The sequence below is a fragment of the Bombus flavifrons genome, chromosome 4, assembly GCF_040668555.2.
Source record: "Bombus flavifrons isolate JBK064 chromosome 4, iyBomFlav1_principal, whole genome shotgun sequence".
In the NCBI taxonomy this organism is placed as follows: domain Eukaryota; kingdom Metazoa; phylum Arthropoda; class Insecta; order Hymenoptera; family Apidae; genus Bombus; species Bombus flavifrons.
The window spans coordinates 13,380,587-13,402,294 of record NC_138445.1 but is presented as its reverse complement, the minus strand read 5'-3'; the positions used below and the strand labels follow the sequence as shown (position 1 = coordinate 13,402,294).

At 38.8% G+C, this 21,708-nt stretch overlaps 1 protein-coding gene across 1 annotated transcript in view; it reads right to left on the bottom strand.

The window, feature by feature from the left end:
* Nucleotides 1-10,819: 10,819 nt before the first annotated feature.
* Cph (BCL11 transcription factor chronophage) overlaps nt 10,820-21,708 on the bottom strand; it is a 48,648-nt gene continuing 37,759 nt past the window's right edge. The window contains exon 3 of the mRNA XM_069111546.1: nt 10,820-16,310. Coding sequence (XP_068967647.1) covers nt 14,170-16,310 — 2,141 coding nt within the window. The 3' untranslated portion in view covers nt 10,820-14,169. The remainder of the gene's footprint in view (nt 16,311-21,708) is intronic.

Below are 21,708 nucleotides of genomic sequence, written 5' to 3'. Positions count from 1 at the left end.
TTATTTTATTTAGGTGTATGTTATTTAAGAGGTTTAATTAGAATGTTGCTGCTTTGAATGGATCCTTAGATTGGCTTGATTCTCCAGGATAATCTCCAGCATGCTTCGAGCAGTGAATTAAAGATATCACGTTTTCCAGGAAATGAATTCATACACTTTTACCAGTATGCTTGTTACCTTTTTATCACGATATATAAGGAAGCCATTGTTAAATAGCTATTTCATCACGAGATAGTTTGTGATCTTGATGAGGCTGTAGAAATCGTAGACGGTATTAAGGGGCAATAAACACGGTTCATGGAAATATATTAAACATCGGAAAATGTCAGGGTAGGTTCAGATAGTTCGAGGAAGACGTTTTTAAATTTTTAGCGAAACGTTCGTTGGACATTGAATGGTGAACCCGCGCTAGCTATAGAAACAATAAAAATCGGAAATAGGTTTAGAAAAATGGAAATATCGCAAAATATTGCAGCAAGGATGCACGTGATTTTTCCTTCACGTTAATTATGAGAATTGTTAGATTTATCTCGTCGTTAGTCACGTCCAAAATAGCCATGAATAAGTGAGCATAACTGAAAGTGGAAAGTAAAACAACTTCAGAGACAAATGCAAATGCGTGCCTTGAAGTGGTCAAACTTGAGGAAAAAGTTAAGAGTAACTGTGCCGCGATGCTAGAAACATTGACTAAACGAGTTTATAAATAACATTTTTCTTATTCGAATGAAATTCCATTTATTATTGTCCACCTTTATATTAGTTTATATCCAAATTTCATAACAACGAGACAGTCACATACATTCCCAAATCGCCTTTTACAATATTTACCTTGTTTTCCTTTTTCTTTTTCATCCATTTCCATTCCACGTTCCAATCTCCAATCAATTTGGGCATATACCATTCATCGTTCCAACATAAACATCTAAAAATCCCCTATCTTCTACATAAAACTCAATTACTCAAACTTCATTTACTAGTTACGAAACTTCAAAAAATTCTCTACATATATTTGGATATTCACAAAATTCGAGCGTTATTTAACCTGTTTCTCGTCGAGAAAAGGTACGTGCATTAAATAAATGAGATAAATGCTCCGACGATATTTATATTAATACACTAAAAATAGTCAACTAATGAGCTGCTTTAAACAAATGTAGGTATAACTGTATGCAACAATAATACCACCTACATACCACGGTACCTGAATATTAATGCGAGTCACTGGAACTATTTATATAGTCCTCTCATTTTCCTTCGTACAGTCAAGTCATGCACGCGGTTGACGTAATTCTAATTACCCAAAATTAACCGCTAAAAGAACCCAAAAATTTCGCATACTACGTACATATGTAACTATTTCCTCAATTTCCTTATTTTGCTCGACAGAGTCGAGTCTTGCACGCGATCTCGACGGAAGCGGGGGATTTTTTCCTCGTGGCGCGACACGATATAAGTTGGCGACGATACCGCACGGATTTAACTAATAAGAGCAATTAGCGCTGGGGGTAGTAACTAGAGGTGGTTTGCCCGCCATGGCATGTCTCTCGCCTGGCGGTCGCCTCGGTCAATACCCACCGGACAAGATGGCCGACGCCCACTCCAACACAAACTCAAAGTTACATACATTTATGTACTCAAATGTATAACCCACCCCCTCCGGACCGAGTTGCCTTTCTCCTTCCGCCGACTACAACCCTCCCGGTCTCGCCATCCACTCCGGCTACACGGACACCGAACTTCATCATTATTATCTCGCTAGCCCGGTATCCAGCTTTCCGGCTGGTGCGTGAATTTTGCAAAAGCAAAGCGCCACTCGGACCCTGTCACGAGACGCTGATATACGCTGGGGGTGAAGGTTTGATTCTGGAAAATTAAGCGATCGATCGATCGAACCAGAGAACCGGAGGCTCGATCGTCGGGGGAGAACGCAGACGAGATTGAAACGTCGCGTCGTGCCGGTCGTAGATAAATGTTTAAACGTTTTATTCTCGCTCTTAGCGAATCTCCTCAATTTGGAAATCTAATCGATCGAATCGAGAGAAAATGGTGTAGTAAGGCGCGTGGTGCGAGAAACTTGTGAAATCGGTCAGTAGTTGAAGAATTCGTAATAATTTAAAGTAGGTAATCGGGAAAATAGTACAAGTATAGTCTTTAATAAGGATTATTATGATAAGTATGACAATAATAAATACAAGTAAAACAAGTGTAATAAAAGTACAAGCATTCGTTACGTTTTGACGATTTTGGTTTGAATTTTTTACTGTCCTCCTGTAGATTTTTCTCGGCAAGTATAAAATTTTCAAAATTGAGGCAAATATGAGGTATGAATATATATAATATTCGTGTCTATTATATATAGGGGATTTTATTTTGGATTTCTAAGTTCTTTTGAGAAATTATAATAATATGTTTCAATATTTATAAACATAAAGGTTTGTTTACTTTCTCAATGTGAAAATCGAGCTTTTTTTTAAATAATAATTAATAAATATTCTTAATTATATATAAAATATTTTTTATTGTTTGCGACTATGAAAGGGAATGCAATGTACATCTCTAAGTAAGTTTACATTTTTAAAACGTTAGTCAGAGGGAGAGAGAGAGAGAGAGAGAGAGAGAGAGAGAGAGAGAAAGTATCCTCGAGAGTATCTTGGTCTACTTTATGACCTCTATATCTTGGCTCCATAAGATATAGCTTGATATTTAACGTTAGATAGATGGGTTAAGTTTTAGAGAAGGCAATCAATTTTTAATTGTGAATTTCTAATGGCTTATAAATAAATGTTTCGGTCGTGATAGATAAAAGAAAAATCTTCCTGAGAAGTGAAATATCTTTCATTTTAGAATTTAGATTGATTTATTAATAAAAGATTGAATTAAGAATTTCGGACACAATGGGGATCGACTTATATCAAATTAGAAAAAGGAATTGTGACCAAGGCGCGAAGATTACGAATTTAAAAACCTCTTTCAAATAGATAGAAATCTATTATTTATATTATATATCGTACATATATTGAGCCAGTGTATAAGTGGTTAAATTGGAGAAAAATTACCCAATCAATATTTCATTATAAAATCACCTCCTATTTAAATGATTGCTTAAACTGCGATTTGGTATGGATTTATTGGATATCTATAAAACTTATAAAATATCCAAATTATAACACTTGCCATAATATTCAATAAATAAAAGAAATGTCTGTCATAGTTGATTTCCTGTAATTATATTCATAAAAATGTGAATTTGCATAAATATACGCGGTTTCCTGATTACAAAATTACAGCCTGTTACATCCAATCTTAACTCTTATATGTACATGTCATATATCTAGAAATTTTGTTTTTAACAACTTGCACCAAGTAGTCGCTAAAATTTTCGTGTCATCGCTAAAAAATTCACGTGTCAAGTGTCAGAAGAAGTATAAATTCGAGCGTATCCCAGGAAATTGCGACAAGTTAGCGGCGTAAAATTTTAACGAACAGCCAGCCGCACTAACCGGGTTCGTTAGGCTTCGGCATATCCCTAAAGGGACCAGTTTAGCCAGGACATGTCAAAACGGTCCTCGATTGGTCAGCAGAAAGGGGTGGCAAGCCCACGCATACGATTGGTCAAAGCTACCCTTGTAGTAAGCGAATACTGACCCTTCGGGGGAGGATTTCTCTCCCTTGAAAAATATCGCCGATCTTTCGCGCCCCTGGCAAACGAGCGGAAAGAAAACGCACAGGGAACTCGATGAAACGTATGCGGATAGTTTAGCGGCTTGCGGTGATTCGTTTCATGTCTTACGATTTCTTTTTCCCCTCCTTTTTTCCTGTACCTTTTTCATATCGTTTTCTGTAGATTTAAGTAGAAATAGAGAAATATTGAAGGGTATATTGATTATTATTGACAATCCTCGATAATGAAGACTGTCAACAAGATACTTTACAAGTATTTCTAAACAGACATATTGTTGATCTTATTAAAAAATATTATAATTATATAATACATTAAATTTGTACATCTTCTTTACGAGATATAAATGTAAATCCTGTAGATCACATATCTGCAAGCATCACGTTACAATGGCATTATAGGTATTTATCACTTGAATTCAAACGGCTTCAAGTACGAACAAAGCATTGGCAAGGCGCTACTTGAATTTAGCCCTGCCGCGATTCTCGAATTTTTATATTACGATCTTGCTCTTATCTCTACAAATAAGAAGATTTTTAATGTCTTAAAAAACGCATCAACTATAATTCTCTCTCAACGTGCTCAAACTTGAGATAATTTTCAATATTAACAAGATGCAATGGACTAAAAAATCAGCAAAAGAATACAGCAAGGTTACGAAACTTAAAAGTTGATTTGATTCGGAAGTGGCTTTATCCATCGACAGGTAAGGAAAGAAAAAACGCGATAAGAGCAGCCGGTCTCGCAGTATCAGCCGCAAATTGGAAAATCGAAAAGCAAAGCGTGACATGGTGGCCCGTGCAAAGAAACGTTCCAGTAATTGATTTAGGAGTATCCATTTAATTAGGCAGACGTAAAGGCCGAGAAGAGATCGAGATCCGACAATACTTTCGCAGTTCTTTATCGGGAAACGGAGAAGGACAGCCGCGGGAACGACGAAGTATCGGCAATAATGAGATTGAAATTAATTCGACGTCGTGCCAGTCGACGAGATATTCGACGATAAGATAATTCAACAAATTTGCCCAACTAAGTCTCGGATTTTCGTTCCACACCAATGTTACTATTATTCGAGAGTATTACCCTCTTGGTCGCTATTTCTATTTTTTTCTTCTTCATCCTCTCGTTCCTTTTCTTTCTACTTTTTGTTGGCGATCCTTAACGCTTCTTCACCGTGAAACGATTCTCGAACGAAGGAGAAGCGAGACCTCTTGCCGCGAAGACAAACGAGCACCGTTTAATCTTTTAACCGGGAACGAGACAGTGGCGCGAACGCAGCCGAACTAATCCAGCGCAATTGTTTTCGTCCGTGTTGACTGCTTATCTGGCTTAACAGCCGACTAATTCCGCGATCTAACAAACTTCGAGGCCCTGGTGCCTCCTCCGCTAGTAGTTAACCTCCGGTTCCCGTAGTTTTTCACGGCGCTCCCTGTAACGCTGCAACTGAATACCGGACATTAAGATATACACGGCGAACAACGTAATCGCTTAAACGGCCGCGAGATCATACGTGTCTCTGACGAGATAGCGAAATGGCGGCCATTTAAAGGGAAATAAACGCGTTCTCGGGAGCAATCGCGAGGAATGAGAGAACGATGCTTGAGTGGTGTGATCGTTTGGTTTAGAAAATTAATTGTGCAATTGATCTTATATGTACAGAAGAAAGGTCTAAGGTTTTAGGGTTAACTGTTGTAAGCTTTAAAGGTTCATAGCGTGTAAAGAGAGGAATAAGAGGATGATTAATAATAAAATGTAATCGTGCATTATGTTGTAGGGATACTTGACGAGATTAATATATTTGTTCGTCATAGATAATTTATAATACGACCGAAATTTTTATTTGAAGCGAAAAGTTTGACAAAAATTAGACTTTCAATTTTAATTCTTGTTAGAATTGGTTTTATTAGAATAATAGTTTCTATTAAAATCAGAATCTTATTAAGATTTTATTTTTTTTGTCAAAGACGTATCAAAGAACGATACGGCTCCATTGGCATTCTTTAAACACAGCGATCCCTTCCTATGCAGGGTCTCTAACTTACCCTCGGACCGGTTCTGTGAGGGGTTGAAATTTTGTAGGGAAGTGTACCACCTATTAGTAGGCAACCGTGTGTTACGTTGCTGCTGTACCTCAGGTAACTCAGGTGTATGGAACGAAATAGGAAAACACTGCGAATCGATACTCGAATCTTAGTTTCGAAAGTATCCTTGATATTATTTGCAAATTATATGCACAGAAATTTGTGTTAACAATGTAGCACAAATTTTCGGCAGCGTTGAGATTATTCGTAGGTGAAAATCGATAGTTTAATTTTAACAGAGATTCGACTGGGCTAAGTTTAGGACGTGCAATTAATGGTTACATTCGTTGGAGAATGCCCGAGTCAATATAATTCACGTAATAATCGCAAGACATTGTTACGCAGAATTTGAGAAAATTTCTATTTTGGATCGTGTTTACTATTATTTTATTATTGTTGAATATTATTTCTGTTTTTAAAGAGCAATTTCGAATACAAGTTGTTATTAATTCGACTGAAACCACCGATATATCTTTTGTAATTATAAACAGGGGAAATTTGAAATCTATTATTTTTATGAGCTTCGCATCTCTACTCAGAAATAAAAAAAATCCCAATCAGCTGGCATGAACCAATTGAATAACTTATTTACAAATCATCTTTCCAAATTCATATAAAACGCCTGAAAGACAGAATAAAAATTGGTCGAAGGTAAACGTTGCTGTCGACTTTGTTACCTTTCACATGAACGAACAAAAGTATACAAATATATCTCATTAATCAGCAAGAATACAACTCGTTAACGGCAACGGAGAATTGTAAAATTTAGAAAAAAGAAAAAGACAAATGCGAACGAAAAAGAAAATTTCTGTTCTTCGTGCTCGGTTGTCGAAACATCGCGATAAAGAAGACCTCGACTCTGTTTCCTAAAACGCATGTGCACCCGAAATCCCTAAAAATTCGGCAAAACTAAACGTCAACGACGAACTCGGAATAGTTAACGGAACGTCACGATAAAAGGCTAAAATTATATGCGTCCTTCTCCATTTCTCTGCCTTCCTCTCCACTCTCCCCATTTTTTCCTTTTCTTTTTTTTTATCATACTGACTACTGGTGCGCTGTTTTCTATGCTCGCGACGAACGGATGCGGACGAAACGGCGACGCGACGCCGGAAACGCGGATGGGGTGGGAGTTGAGCGTTTGACATATTTTGTCCGGAAAACCGACAGATCAGGGACGATAGCGGCGTACGAGAAAGGGTTGGTGGTTGGGGTGAGCACAGGGGCACCTCTGCTTCTGACGTGGAGATTAGTGTCCGCCATTGTGGTGACGTCACCATAGTTAACACGCATTCAAACGACCGTGCAAACGGCTGGTGAAATTATTGACCAACGCCTCGCGAGTTTCGTCACCTCGTCCTCATTCGTTCTCTTGTCTTCCTCCTCTCTTCTCGTTTTCTTCTTTTCTTCTTTTCAAAAACTCATCACAAGTCATTTTACGTAAAAATAATCGAATAATGGAAGAGATAGGGTAAAAACTGATTTCATGGTGGACAGTAAGATAGAGGAAGAAGATGATCTATCGTTGAATCGTGTAACGTCGAGTCTGCAGGCAGAAGTCGGTACCGGTTGACAGATGAATTGTGCCCCGAGGAACAATGGGACCGACCAAAAATTAACGGCATTGTCTTAACTTTGAATTCGCATGGCGGCTGGTGTTTGCCTCATGCCGTAGTCGATTACCACGAAACAGGGAGGCGCGGCTGGGCGCGAACGCATTCAGAAGAGAGCTTTCCTGGCTTTCGATTACGCGCCCGACGACGGATTGTCCCTGGCGTTACTGCCGCATTTCGAACTTTATGACGTGTAATTTTGGCTTTGACATCTTCGGGAGATGTACGAGCGAGGAGGAAAGGGAAGTGTGCGTTTATAGCCATCCCCTGTTCTATTGCGTAAAAAAATCCGTGGAGTTAGCAAAGTAGATGTAAATATGAAATGTTGATCCATGTTGGATAGGATTTATCGTGATTTCTATTTTGAATCCTTTTGCTTTTTCAGGATGTGAATGCGATTACTGAATGTAGGAAAAAATTCGGTGATTTCATATATATTATGGCGAAAGCGTAGACGTTGATGGATGTATACGATAATTAATGTTATCCATGAAGTTGAAATATAGAATTCTCCCCATTTTCATTTCCAACTTGACTTTCTTCGAACATTTAATAATTGATTAAGACAATCGCGATAAGAAAAAGGAAAAATAGTATATATCAGTTTATATCTTTCCCAGAAATAAACTAAGGACAGTAGAAGCGATACATAAAATTCAGATTAATATGTTTATATAGAACGTTTTATTACAAATTTCTAAACTTTTATGACTATGCATAATTTCTTTCTACATTTGGTAATATACAAATTTTTTGTGAGAATTTATTATTATTCTGTTCATATATTAAATGCCAAACTGTCACGCGATTTCATTAACTTTACTGCTACTTTACTATTTACGAATTTATTTTGTAATTTTACTAATCAATTTATTAATACTTAACTATCAGAAATCTACAACATACAATTTTATCTAATTTTACCTGATGTTAAAACTGTGCTCAACCCCCGTGGTACTGCAACCAGATACGCGCTATAGTACTACCCATGGCTTGATGTGCAGGCGAACTATTCTTACCTGAGCCTCGTCCATCGATACCTCTTTCAAACGTGAGATGGCGTACAGCTCATTTCCAACAAACGTTCTCCCCCGTACTATGAATTTGACGATCGCTCAGAGAAATCGATTAAAAAGAAAAATAAGAAATAATAGCTCGATTATCTGATTCCGGACAGAGCAGAGGCGATGGGTTCACGCGACGCGGCGGTTTCGCACACGCGAGACACGTTGCGAAATGCATTATGCAATAAACGTAATAAGCGTCCAATAGTAATGGCTCGAGAGGAGTTAAACAATTTATGTAACGAGCTTTCTATAGCCAGCGGAGGTGTATCGAGATCTGGCGTGAGATCGATCAATTATTCTCGCATAAATTCGCTCTTGTAATCGTGGAAGACGATCGTTCGCCAAGATCGTATGAATTGAAATTTATCCTCGGCTGATACCTTTGGGTCGTGGATGACCGAAACATTTTGATTTAGATGTAGCGGCACAGGAGTCAAAGGACGATACGAATCGAGAGCGATTCATGTTGTTGTTTTGCCTCGCGACATTGACACAGCCTTGACGCATAAAACGTAATGATAAATAAACTCCGGGCAAAACAATGTTGCCGCTACATGCAACCGTCGAATAAAGACAAATTTGGATTCTCCGACTCTCCCTCGACCAGTATAAATAAACGGACGCGATCGCGAGCGAGCAATTATTGTCCAAGTTATTGTCCAAGTTATTATCTGAGTTACTTTCCGAGTTATCGTTCAAGCTATCATCAGGTATTAACAAAGTTAATCTCGACAGTATTTATACTTATATTTATATAATTTATTTAAATATATTTGACGGGTTGCGACAGCAATTCCTCGTTATTCTATATTATAATTCTTGACACTATCCACCATATAGATTTAAGACTTTTTTCTAAATTCTATTTAAAGTTTTTGTCATATAAAATAATGTTAAATAATTTAATAGATCATTTAACGATTATGAATTGGGGATCTTCAGAAATATTTCTTGAATTGTATTGACATCGATTTATATGAATTATATTTGTGACTGTATTTTTGAGTTAAAGATTCTACTTAGTTAAAAAAAATTATTTGAATAAATTTTGTACATTGATATATACTTATCTTCCTCCCTTATCCGTTTCAATCAAAAATAGGATTAATCTGGTACAATATCTTTTATCTATCGATCACGTGATATAAATTTAATCGTGAAAATTATGTAAACATATTAAAAATAACATTTTTTTGGAATTGCTATAAGTCAATTAGTGAGTCAATATCTTTTACTGTTACTGAAGTCTTATTTTTTTCTCAAGAACAATATGCTCTTTTTACAAGGAATATCATTATACCTAGCTTCGTTAACAATCATTATTTGAGCGAGTTACTGTCAAAACTCAATCGATAATAATACCAAATAATTATTATTACGCAATATACATTTCAATGCTGAAAGACAAAAATCTAACCCAAACCAATATGTCAGTAATATTATTGAAACAATTGATAAGACGCAACGTATGCATCAGTAACAGTGGAAGTCTCAATGAATCTAATTACTTCAAAAATCAATCTAAAGAACATTAATTTATAAGAGAATTAATAGAGATAGTATTTAATACAAAAACCAGAATGGGAGTATATTAATATAACACGAATTATTTAAAAACAATGTGGTTTATTTGAATCGCACAAGACATACACCGTATCTGCTATGTTTATAATTACGGACCTCCCCGTGGAAAATCTGGTCAAAGGATGTGTCGCGAACTTTGGCCAGTCTTTGCCCGAAGACGCCTTGTTTTCTCGTATTGCCTTAATGTCGATCCTCGGTTTTTTCTGATTTTTCATTTTACTTTATTTTTGTTTAAAGTGTTCGAAAGTGTTACCAGGTCTTGAAAACCCAGTCGTACCGTGTCTAGAAACCGAGCTTCGGATTATTTTTACCCTGGATCAGAAGATTTCATGCTAAAAATCCAATTTCCCTGCTACCGACTGTTTTTGTTCGCCTCCGTTTCTGCGCATCCTGCCGCGTTCATCTTGCGTGTGGCTCATTTCCCATCCTGTCGCTTACTATATTATAGGAAATACCTCTTCATATTTTTTTTCTTGTTTATTTATTTTATTTAACTGTCTAGATACTTCAATTCGCTATACTTCTGACGTTTTGCTCTTCGCTTTATTTATTTATTTATTTTTTATTTCGTCTGGGATTATCTTTTACCATTTTACGTGGTTTACCCTGTGTAGAAACGTTAGAAATCGATCGACAGGACACGGCGAGGCGAAATAACACGATTTACTTCATCCACGTGAAAGAAACTTCAGTTTTCGTCGTCTGGAATTCGTTCTGGAAGATTCCACTTTCGCGGCGAATTTACTCATCGTCTCCTGTCGATCGAATCGCCCGCCGCGAGATTTGCGTGTGTGATTGTGTTCTTTTTCTCTTTTTTTTTCCTATGTTCGCTTCGTGAGGCAGGGAACTTGGTTCTATGTGGGATGAATTCGAATAAGAAAGACGAGAGAAACTTTTGGAAACGAAGCGCGCGTTTCGTCGCATCGTCTCACGGATTAAGGTGATTCTGTGAACTTATAATTCTTTTTTCTTTCTTTTTACCGTTCCTTTGATTTAATTCTATCTTGCTGTTTTACAGAATTAAATTTTTCGAAAGCACTCAAGAAGGACGAAACATCCATCTTTTAGATAATTGCCCCATTTGTTTCTCTTTTATTATTCGTATTCTTATAATGTTCACGTGCCGATAAAATGGCCAACAAACATCCTCGAAGATAATGATGAACGAAACAACGCGTTCTCGTGTGCACGAAAAAGATTGATGCAATTAATATTATGATGATTTTTATTTATTTCTCACGTTTGAACGCCGACGATCATGTTCGTCTGCCTTATTCTCCGCCCGGTTCTCCACCTCCCTGTATTCGTTTCCCATTTTTGCTACGGGCAGTGCCATATATTTACAATATATCGTATAAACGGAGCCTGGCATGTACGTATTTCAGAATCAATCTAACAAACGCTTTTTTTTTCTTTAACTAGATAACGAGATTTTCATTTTTTTATCATTTTGCCTTTTACCTAGGGCCGTACACGTCTAACACCGAGACAACTATCTTGATATGAGTTTTTTTCTCCTTTTATCCCTTTATTACTCACTCGTTGAATTGACATTCATACAATACACAACGCACGGAAAAATTGAAGAAACTAACGTTCGATCCTTTTTCCTTTAACGCGCAGACGCACAGTTTCAACGAACTCATACATACACAAAAATCGAGAAACGCACACACATACTATACTCCAGTTACTCTTTATCTTATTGCCTAGATCATCTTTTTTTTTATTTAGGAACAGTTCCCTTCGAAAACGTTTACAACGAGGCGTTTTTCGGGATAACGAAATGAACGAAGGAAAAGAACGAAAGGGAAAGAAACAGAACTATACAGTACGCAGTATAATGGAACGTAAGAGAAAAGGAAAGATAATTGAAAGCTGGATGCATCGATCGTGCGAATACAATATGTAAGTACCTCAGTCTTCGGTTTCTTCCAACGAAAAAAACGGAGAAAGTAAAAGGATAATCAGTTAACCAACCGTCGCATCGTTTGGACGCGCCACTTGGTGGACACGACGATTTTCGCAGGATCAACGATCCGCGTTCTCGATCCTGCGAAAGCCGCGCGATATCCGATCAGCCGCGACGGTAATAAATATAACCAACGAACAAACGCGCTATAATAATAGCGCCAGCGTGTTTTGTGACCGCAAAATGACCGTCGAAGATTTCTCGAACGCCCTTCACACGAGCCAACCACAAAACTGTCTTTTCAACGTCTATAGATCGTATTTTTTTCCAAATCATCGGCGTTATTTTTCCCGAATTTAGTTTTCTTTTTGTTTATTTTTATTTTCTTCGTTATAATTCTTTTATTATCTGCATTAATTTCTTTTCATTTTTATTGGATTTTTTTCTGTGAACGTGAATAGACAAATTTTTATGACTAGCTATCGAACGTTAATTAGACGCGTTTTTTTAAAAATCCGTTTAACATAGCGCCATCGCAAAAACAACAAAGAGAAGTTTCGATAGAGAGCCTTCGACGAACATCTTCGGTCGATCATTGCGCCGATAAACCTAAACAACTTTGGCATCTTCTTAACCATGTAAAACATCATCTTCGATAATAATTTAATAATAGTGGAGATAAAATAATGAAGACAGCGCTTACAGTCGCTTGTAACCGCGTTAATAATAGTTGCAATGAATAATAATAATAATAATCAGTATGACAATAATAATAATATAATAGTAATAATAATAATAAAGTCAATAATTAATGTTAATAATGACAATAATAATATTAATAATAAGCAATAATGGAAACATATATAATAATATTAGATAATATTAATAGACAATAAAAGTACTATGATATATTTTACATAGGATCAGGGGTGGAGCTTAAAATCTAGAAAAAACGCAGCGCACACTTCCGGTTCACGCTGTATACGATTAATCGTACATCAAATACTCTCTGTATTCCTAATCATCGATAGCTAAACGCTGTTGAATTATTATTTAAGGGTGGATTTGAGGTTTTTCGAATATCGATGTTTCGCGCTTATATACATACACAAAGGATAACTTCGAAATCGCTCACGTGATTATTCTTCTTCTCCATGGAAAAGAATAACCTGCCACTTTTATTTTCTGGCTTTTTCGCGTTTTCTTTTTTTTTTTTCTTCTTAGAAAACAAAGACGGACGCTTGATGTACCGAAGCGACATCGTCGGTGCAATGTACAAAAGGATTATTTTTCCCCTCCTAACCCTCTAAATCACTCCTCTCTCGCCCCCTCTTTTCGACCTTTCACCCTAAACGTTATACGTACGAACTGGTTGCAGGTTTTTTTATATTATATAACGTAATGTACATACATATACACGCGAACACGGGTCTCCATTACACATATATACATATATTACGTTATACAGTATTAATATGCGATAATATTCTCTATCATTATTAAATAAATAATCTTCAAATGCAATAATAAAGTTACTATGTTCATTATCCTATGTATAATATTTATATTTTGTATAATTCATCCTCTCGCGATTTTATATTTATGTATATATTTATACATTTATATATTTTTTTATACTCTTTATGTATATAATATGTATATTTATATATATTCATATTTATAGTTTCTTTATTTATAATTATTTACTCTTTTAAATAGTTCTGTTGAGACTCGCAAAGTGGTAACCATTCGTTCATTTCTCTAGTTCAATGTTTAAAATCGTCTGTATTCATCGAACCAGTTTGAATTTTTCTTTATATTCAGTTTCCTCCACTTCGGAAACCTTTCTTTTTCATCTTGAAATCCTCAAACGTGGCTTTTTAACTTTCGAGGCTGACATTTGTCGTTGTTCTTCGTTTATACAATGATATACATTCCATGTATTGCCGGGACCGTTTCCAGGTCATATCGATCGGCTGTTTCCTCGTTCACCGACCTACCGCCTCCCCCAACACTGAGAGGCGATCCTGGACATTTGACCAGAGAAGATTATTCAGAGTACACTGGAACCGTGTCTTCGTCTGAACATTTTAAGGTTCCTTGTCTTCGTCCAGGATTCGCCTTTTTGCCCTCTGTTTCACTTCCAAGGAAGAAGATCCCCTCTTCAGTACACCGGGTATGGTGGTCTGTGTGGCCACAGTGGCGGGATCGGCGGTAGGCTTCCGTTCCAAGATCAAGTGTCCTTGGTACTCAACGAGGAGTCCTCGTCTTGGCTACCAGGATATGGCATGCCTAGTTTTGGACCTTGCTGCACCACAACCACGCACTTTCTCATGTGCTTCTCCAAAGTGCTTGGCACCGAGAATGGCATCTCGCAGAAGCGACATTTGTACGTGTCTTTCCCGTGTCTACCGTGTGTCTTCATGTGCCTGGTCAATTTCGAGCTCTGTGCACACGCATACGAGCACAACTCGCACTTGTACGGTTTTTCTCCTGTGTGAGATCGCCTGTGTACTGTCAGGTTCGAGCAATTCTTGAATACTTTGCCGCAATACTCACACGTGTCGTTCCTGCCACTTCGTTCCTTTTTCAATAAGGGACTTGGTAAACCTTGAAGGGCTAAACTGGACGTGGTAGCCTTCGTTGCTTTACGGAATTCATTGTTTTCTAGGTAATGAGGACTCGGTAGCCAGAGGCCACCGAAGTCCGGCCCCGAAGATCTGGGAAAACCCTGACCAGAGAATATATTAGGTGTGGTTGAGGAATTGAAGTTCGTGGGCGATAACGCGCTGTCTTTCTCCTTGTTGTTGTTCAGAGAGTTGGTCATGTTAGACGGCGATTCCGTTTTAATGAAACCGCCCCGGTGGTTCTCCTGCAGAGCCTGCCTATAAGCCTCCGAATACTGTGCGATGTTACTTAATCCGAACTTTTCCATCAAATCACCGACTAAACTGGCTGGTTTCTGCTCTATTCTACCACCGCTTTCTTCTCCACTTTGACCTTGAGTAGTACTCAGATCCTCTGGTGTATTCTCTTCGGTATCTTCCCTTTCTCCTTTTTGTTCGTTCTCGTCCGCTTCATCGAGATCCATATTCTCATCGCAACTGGAACCATCGTCCGGAACGGTTTCGACGCTCCCTTGAGGACTAGCCGCGTTCAGATTCTCCTGGTGTTCTTTTCTCATATGTTTCCTCAACTCGGCAAAACTTGGAATCTCCATTTCGCAAACTTCACACCTCGTCGGCGTCGTTTGTCCATCCTGCGTTCCATCCTGTCCATACTGTCTCTCCTTGTCCCTGTGACTCCTTCGATGCACGATGAGATTCGACTGGAAACGGAACTTCTTGTCACAGACCTCGCACGAGTAAATCGTTTCTGATACGGAGTCTGCGATGATGGGCGTCGAGGCGACAGGTGGACTGGTCTTCTCGCTATCGGTCGAATTATTATTGTTATGATGACCAATCGGGCTCTGACTGTAGCAGGGCGGCGAATTTTCCTTTTGGTGATTGTTATGTGTCAGTATTGTAGCGTTGTTCGACGCTGGACTGGGAGGTTCGACAGGTTGACTGTGATTTTGTGCTGCTGGCGGCTGTTGTTGCTGTTGAGCTGCGCTCGGTACAGGTACAGGCGGTACCGGGGCCGGTGGGTTCGAATTCGTCGTCGAATTACCGCTACTAGGTGGAGCCGCGCCTAAGGACGGATTAGCGAGGCTCCTTAGGCGCGCCGAGTAAAAATCCAGATTGGCCTCGAGTGGAGGAGGATGCGCCTGTCCGGCGAGGCCACGGCCGTGCGACAGTTCGGCCAGGTTCGCCAGATTCCGGGCATTGTTTAAGGAGTCCAATGAACTACGGACCAAGGGATCTCCCAAATTTAAACCGTCCATACCTCGAAGCGGATCGCCAAGATTTTGGAGGTTTCTCGTGGCAGTTTGTAGCTCCTGAAGGCCTCTATACCCGGCCAGAGGATTCAAGGCCAAAAAGTCCGGCCTAAACATGGGTGGGAAGCTTCGTTCGAGGTGCTGAGGTAACCTTAGAAAACTGTGAAGCGGATCGCCAACAAGGGACGCTGAGGATTGAAGTTGTTGTCGTCCACTGCTACTGCCGCTGGAACTCGTGCCGCCGGATGAGTTTCCCGTGGATGAGCTTCCGGTGGATTTACTGCTTAGGTTCAGGTGGTTGGGTGGGCTCAGGTGATGCGTGTGAGTGGGTGTGGGCGTTGGTGGACTTGGCGCGGGTGTGTTCGACGAGGAGTTCGTCGATGACGACGGGGAAGTGTAAAGACGGGCGCCGTGGACGCTTTGTACGTGCTGGAGCAGCTCCCACGCTGACGATAGTCTTCTGGAACACTGCGAGCACTGCAGCCATCGTGGTTCTGAAACAAGATAATGTAGATGGTCTCGGTTAAATACTTGAAAGTATAGATTTTTGGAAAAGAACTCATTGAAGGAAGATATATCGTTAATTCATAGTAAATTGACAAATCGAGTATTTTAGGAATATGTGGGACTATGTTGATACGAACAGCTACAAGGTGCAAAGGTTTTCTGGTTTTAAGGAATTCATTTTCTCGTCACAAACAGTGCAACAACGGTACACGAATCTCCGAAAATTTCTGGATTTCGAAGCTCGTAGATTGCTTTTATTTTATAAAACGAGAATATTCAATACTTAATGCGGAGGGGAACGACTTCGGTAAATTTTAGATTAAATTAAAATATGACAAGTCCACAGGGTCGTTGATGATTCTCCGGCAGTAATTCGAAATGGGTCCCGGGCATTCCAGCTGAGCGTCGGGCGGTCCACTGTAGGGTTTTAGTCGGTATAGTCCGACACTACCCTGCCGCTTCCAAGCGCGGGGGAGGGGTGTGTGTCCATGAGGATTTCCCCACGTATAAAAAAAGAAAGAGGTCGTTGATAATTACTCTGCATGAATTTACTTGCACATATAAAGATACAGAAATGCATCAGCTACCGTCTACGTACAAGGAAACATTGATTATTACCGTGACGTAAAATACATGGTATTTACATTCCGAATAACGAAAAATGGTATAAAACCGAAAACTGTTCAAAAAGCCTTGATCACGCCTAAGATAAGGAAGGATCGAAAATCGCATAAAATATTTCACCCCGAAGCAACACTCCTGCGGGCGATCACGCGTGCGATAAGTTGCAACCGCACCAAACAGTCCAGAAGATTACCGTGAACCACGATGATATATGGAAACACGGGAAAAAAATCTCTCGTCAAAATTGTAGAGGGGCAAGGCGACACCACCGCGAGAACATGTGTGTCTAACGTGTGTCCGACCCACGTATATAGCAAGTTCAACTGGCTATCAATTTTCGAGGCACCCTTAATTTTGCGGAATCGGGATAGAAATCGGGTCCGCCGATTGAATTCGGAATTCAAACGGCGCGGCTGTGTCAAATTGCGGCCACGCGGGGGCTTAAAAATAATATCCCCGACAACGATGCTCCGTAGTCGGGGGGGTTGAAAAGGCTGGCTCGAGGCGAATGGGGATCGGTTCAGACTGAAACTGACCCTTAACGACTTCTCGACCCTGCCTCTCGCTCCGTCGACGACCGCGGGAGGAACTGGTTTTGAATTTCAATGTTTTTAATCCGGAATATCAGATTTTCGGCCATTTTTCACGCTCCGGAGACGACGCTCTACGCGGTGCTAGGGTGTCCGTAGGATTTTATTAATTCGTGGCCACCCTCTCGTAAAAGAGGATGAAAGAAGACGAGAAAAAAATGGAAGGAAAGCGGAACAGACGTTGTGATGGTCCCTTGTTTCGTACCGCGGAAATGCCATTGAACGGAGGATCAGGGACATATTCGAAGAACTCGTGATTCCGGACGTTAGGGTGATCGTGAATTAAATTTGCTTGGAAGAAACGTGGAGAGGCAATGTGGAGTTTGTAAGCAGAGGGATTTTTCGTTTGAGGTGTAACGATAGTTGAGATTACGAACGAGGAAAAACGCAATTTAAGTTATATGAGCGAGGATTGTAAATAATTCATAATGTGTCTCAAGATACATGAAATTGAAGCTTATATTTGTGTTCCGCGACTTTGAATATTTGACGATTCTTTTAAATAATGACATGTGTTTCTAGCAAATTGTATTTCTTTCAAAGCATACTTTATCTCTTCAATATGCCACTTGCTTTTGCCTCGTATGTTATAGAATCGAGAACTCATACTTATCAGGAGTTAATATATTTATGAATTTCACTGAAATATTGGGAGAAAAGTTCTGTGGTTAGTATAAACGAGTTAGTATTAGAATACAACATAAGCAAAAAATTACAGTTTGATCGAACGTGGAGGAGAAGCGTGTTAGAAAATTAAAAAGTCGGGGATCGGTTCACCTATTATACCGTTTCAGACTGATTTAACATCGGGAAGAAAAGTCAACCGGGGAGACAAAAGATCTGGGAAAAATAAAAGCGGTCCTAATTAAATGGCTGTTCGAGATAGGGGAAGATCTTTGTCGTCGAAGGAAGTCTGGAAGCGAGAGTCTTAAAGCCGAACCTCCTCTAAATAAGACCTTACATTTTACTTAAGTTTCTTATTCCATTCGAATTGAGTCGTTTGTTACACCAAACGGAACGTTCTCGTCGATCGTTTACTCTTCTGAATTCTCTTTAAATCGTATAAAAGCAGTACGACTTGCGAATAAAATGATCAGGTTCTAAAGTTCATGTAGATTGTTCTATTTTCAGTGCTAGTTATACCTTACGATGTTTCATATTGCTCTACCGTAAATGTCTTTTAAATTAACTGTGAATTAATGGAAAAGAAAATCATGGATTATTTATAAAAAGCAATAAAGAAACTAACTACTAGCAAGCATTTAGTGTCAAATACATATGAGCTTTTTCGAACTTAAATTGATCAACTCCGCTTTTTATAAGGTTATGAATGTCACATTATACAGATACGTAATTAGTACTCGACATCTCAACAAAGAAACCACATTTTCATAAATTTATTGATCATAAGAGAATAGCGCAAATAACTGTAAATTTCAAAAAAAAGTTCTCACAAAGTAATGTTTGCAATTATCCTGCTTGCACGCAGTTTAATTTATAAAGTCGATCCGCATAACTTCTCAATGATTCACATAGCCATTCATTGAAACCACGACGAATGCGTAAAATATATAAAAAAAAAGAGAGATAAAAATTCCGAATACCAATGGAACAGGAAAACAACGAATTATACGATTTTTGGTCACACCTCGGTCTCGTTACTGAAATTATTCAAGAGAAACTGCTTGAGAGCCGCGTGGAACACACAGAAGCGTGTATCAACGATGTCCAATAAATGAATCACGCTGGCGCGGATCCCGGCGACAATGGGACACGTAAACAATGAATCCTAAATTAAATTAGAAACAACTCGAGGGACGTCAGCTTCATAAGCGATAGGATATACCCCGCGACAATACACAATAGAACACATATCGCCGCGTGTAACAAGGTGCTAAGTAGAATAACGAGGCTGCCGGGTGGGCGACAGATTTTTCTTCCCCGCCTCGCTGACCTTTCACCACGATTACGTTTGCGTTTACGCGTCGTGGTAAGAAACGCTCGCGGAATGGAAGAGGGAAAATACCGTGATTCCTCGCAGATAACCTCGTTCCAACGTCTACCAACGTTGCGTCGGCTTCGAGGCTGAAGTCTGAAGTTCAAACGTGATCGTATATGCAGTCTACAGGGGAAAATGATGATAGATAGATTCGGAATTTTTATACAAATTTATATTGTATTTTTATGGACACAACTAAAGAAATAGTAATTAAGTAGAGATTCGTTCTATCTATTACAAATTACCATAGTTACCTGTTATACATTTTTACCTGCAATATACTTAGAAACGCTTAAAAATGCACCTGTTAACAATTACAACAAGTTCGTTACCTTGGGCAATTTAAATATTTTTTGCATATTATGTACATGTTCGTGTATTGTCATAAGTACATAAACATTCACGTTCCATTTATCGCAGAACGTATTTATCGATAACATTCTCAACGACAATAAATATTTTTCCAATATTACTTATATTTCGCACAGTTTGCTTCAAGATGTAGTTTATTTCATGATACAGCTTATAACTTCGATTTGTGGAAATCATCAAACGAACTCGTAATATACGATCCTGACAAATAGAACATCTCGACGAACATAGTAAAACTTTTCGAATTTGACCGCTTCGATTATTCAACAGAATTTCCAAACTGAAACTGAAACGGCTACACGGTTATCTCGACAAGCGGTAAAACAAAGGAGCGCGATACCTCAGAAACAGGAAGAAAAACCACTTAATTTTCACCGCGTCATCGATTCGACGAACCTTTTCGAGTGCGAACTTGGCTGACCCCGGCGAGGAGAAAATTAGAAAGCGAAGAAAGGGACGAGTCACGTCACAAATGAGGGGTCATCGAGTGGCAAACCGTGAAAATTTGGCATATTGTTTCACGCGTCTGGCCCTCGGGCGAGCTTTCGTCGACCGGAAGTCGATGATATTGCCGAGTTCCCTCGAACTCGTTGAAGAGGGGACCCGACACCGAGGAAGATAAGCAAGTGCTCGAGCATAATAAAGGTGTATCGATTCACAGGCGGACGCTTTTCATATGCAAACGTCGCGGCCGGCCATCCGTTAGGATTATTTCTTTAGATTTTCCACCATCTTCTCTCTCTATGGATGCTTCTGCCCTTACTGAAGATGCGGCCGATAGAGAAGCGCATCGATCACGATTTATAGAGTTCCACTTTACAACGTGAATGGTGTTGCGAAAAAAGTACTGCGGCAGTGGAAATCATTGGAAATTTGAAAGTTCTGTATGAAGCTGGCGTATAAAAATTATTAACAAAAAGAAAATGAGAAAATTATCTATATATTAAAATTATAGTTAGCGCGTTTTGGGTATTATTAAGTTTGCAAGAATTACATTTTCACATTATTACATAGAATGGATGATATATAACATATTAGAAAATGTTAAATACGTGTGCGATCACCTATGAGTCGACAACCTCGATTGAAGGTTAATTTTAAGAAGAATTTAATACAATTTAATTATTCAATTTACATATCGTATTGTGAGAACGTAAATGACCGAATCATCTAGTTCTACACTAATTCTCTCTTTCTATTGTTAGTGTGTATGTCCTCGTGCGTGTATACCAAGCCAATACACATGACTTTGTCGAGCCGCCGCGGCTTTTCCGAAAGGGCCCGGCTTTTCCTTTTGTCTTTTAACCGTCGATGTCGATCACCGAGCCCGATCAGAGTGTGACGAGCAGTTTATAACGAGCCGGTGAAGATCTGCGCTAATAACGAGCCTCTACATTCTACGCTATTGAGAAACAATTCTCCGTAACTTCAAAATTACAATGAATTAATATAAAAATTTAGTACAATATGTACATTTTAAGCTTTTTATGAAATTTTCTACATGAATAAACATAAAGAACCGTTTTACAAAAAAAAAACAGATAAACTAATTTATTATTATGTTTGTCTATCATACAATAATCGTATCTTCGAACGAGAACTTAATCAAGCAATATGCAACTAAATTTCTACTAAAGAATTTTGTTAATATATTAAATACTAAATATACGTGACCTACGATTTGATGGCAAAAGCTAAATTTGTCAGGGGTATCGTAGGATCAAATAACGAACAATGTGGTCGCATACGAATACATGTTCTTGCGGTGCTCGCGATAGTGACCGAACGATTTTCTTCAGA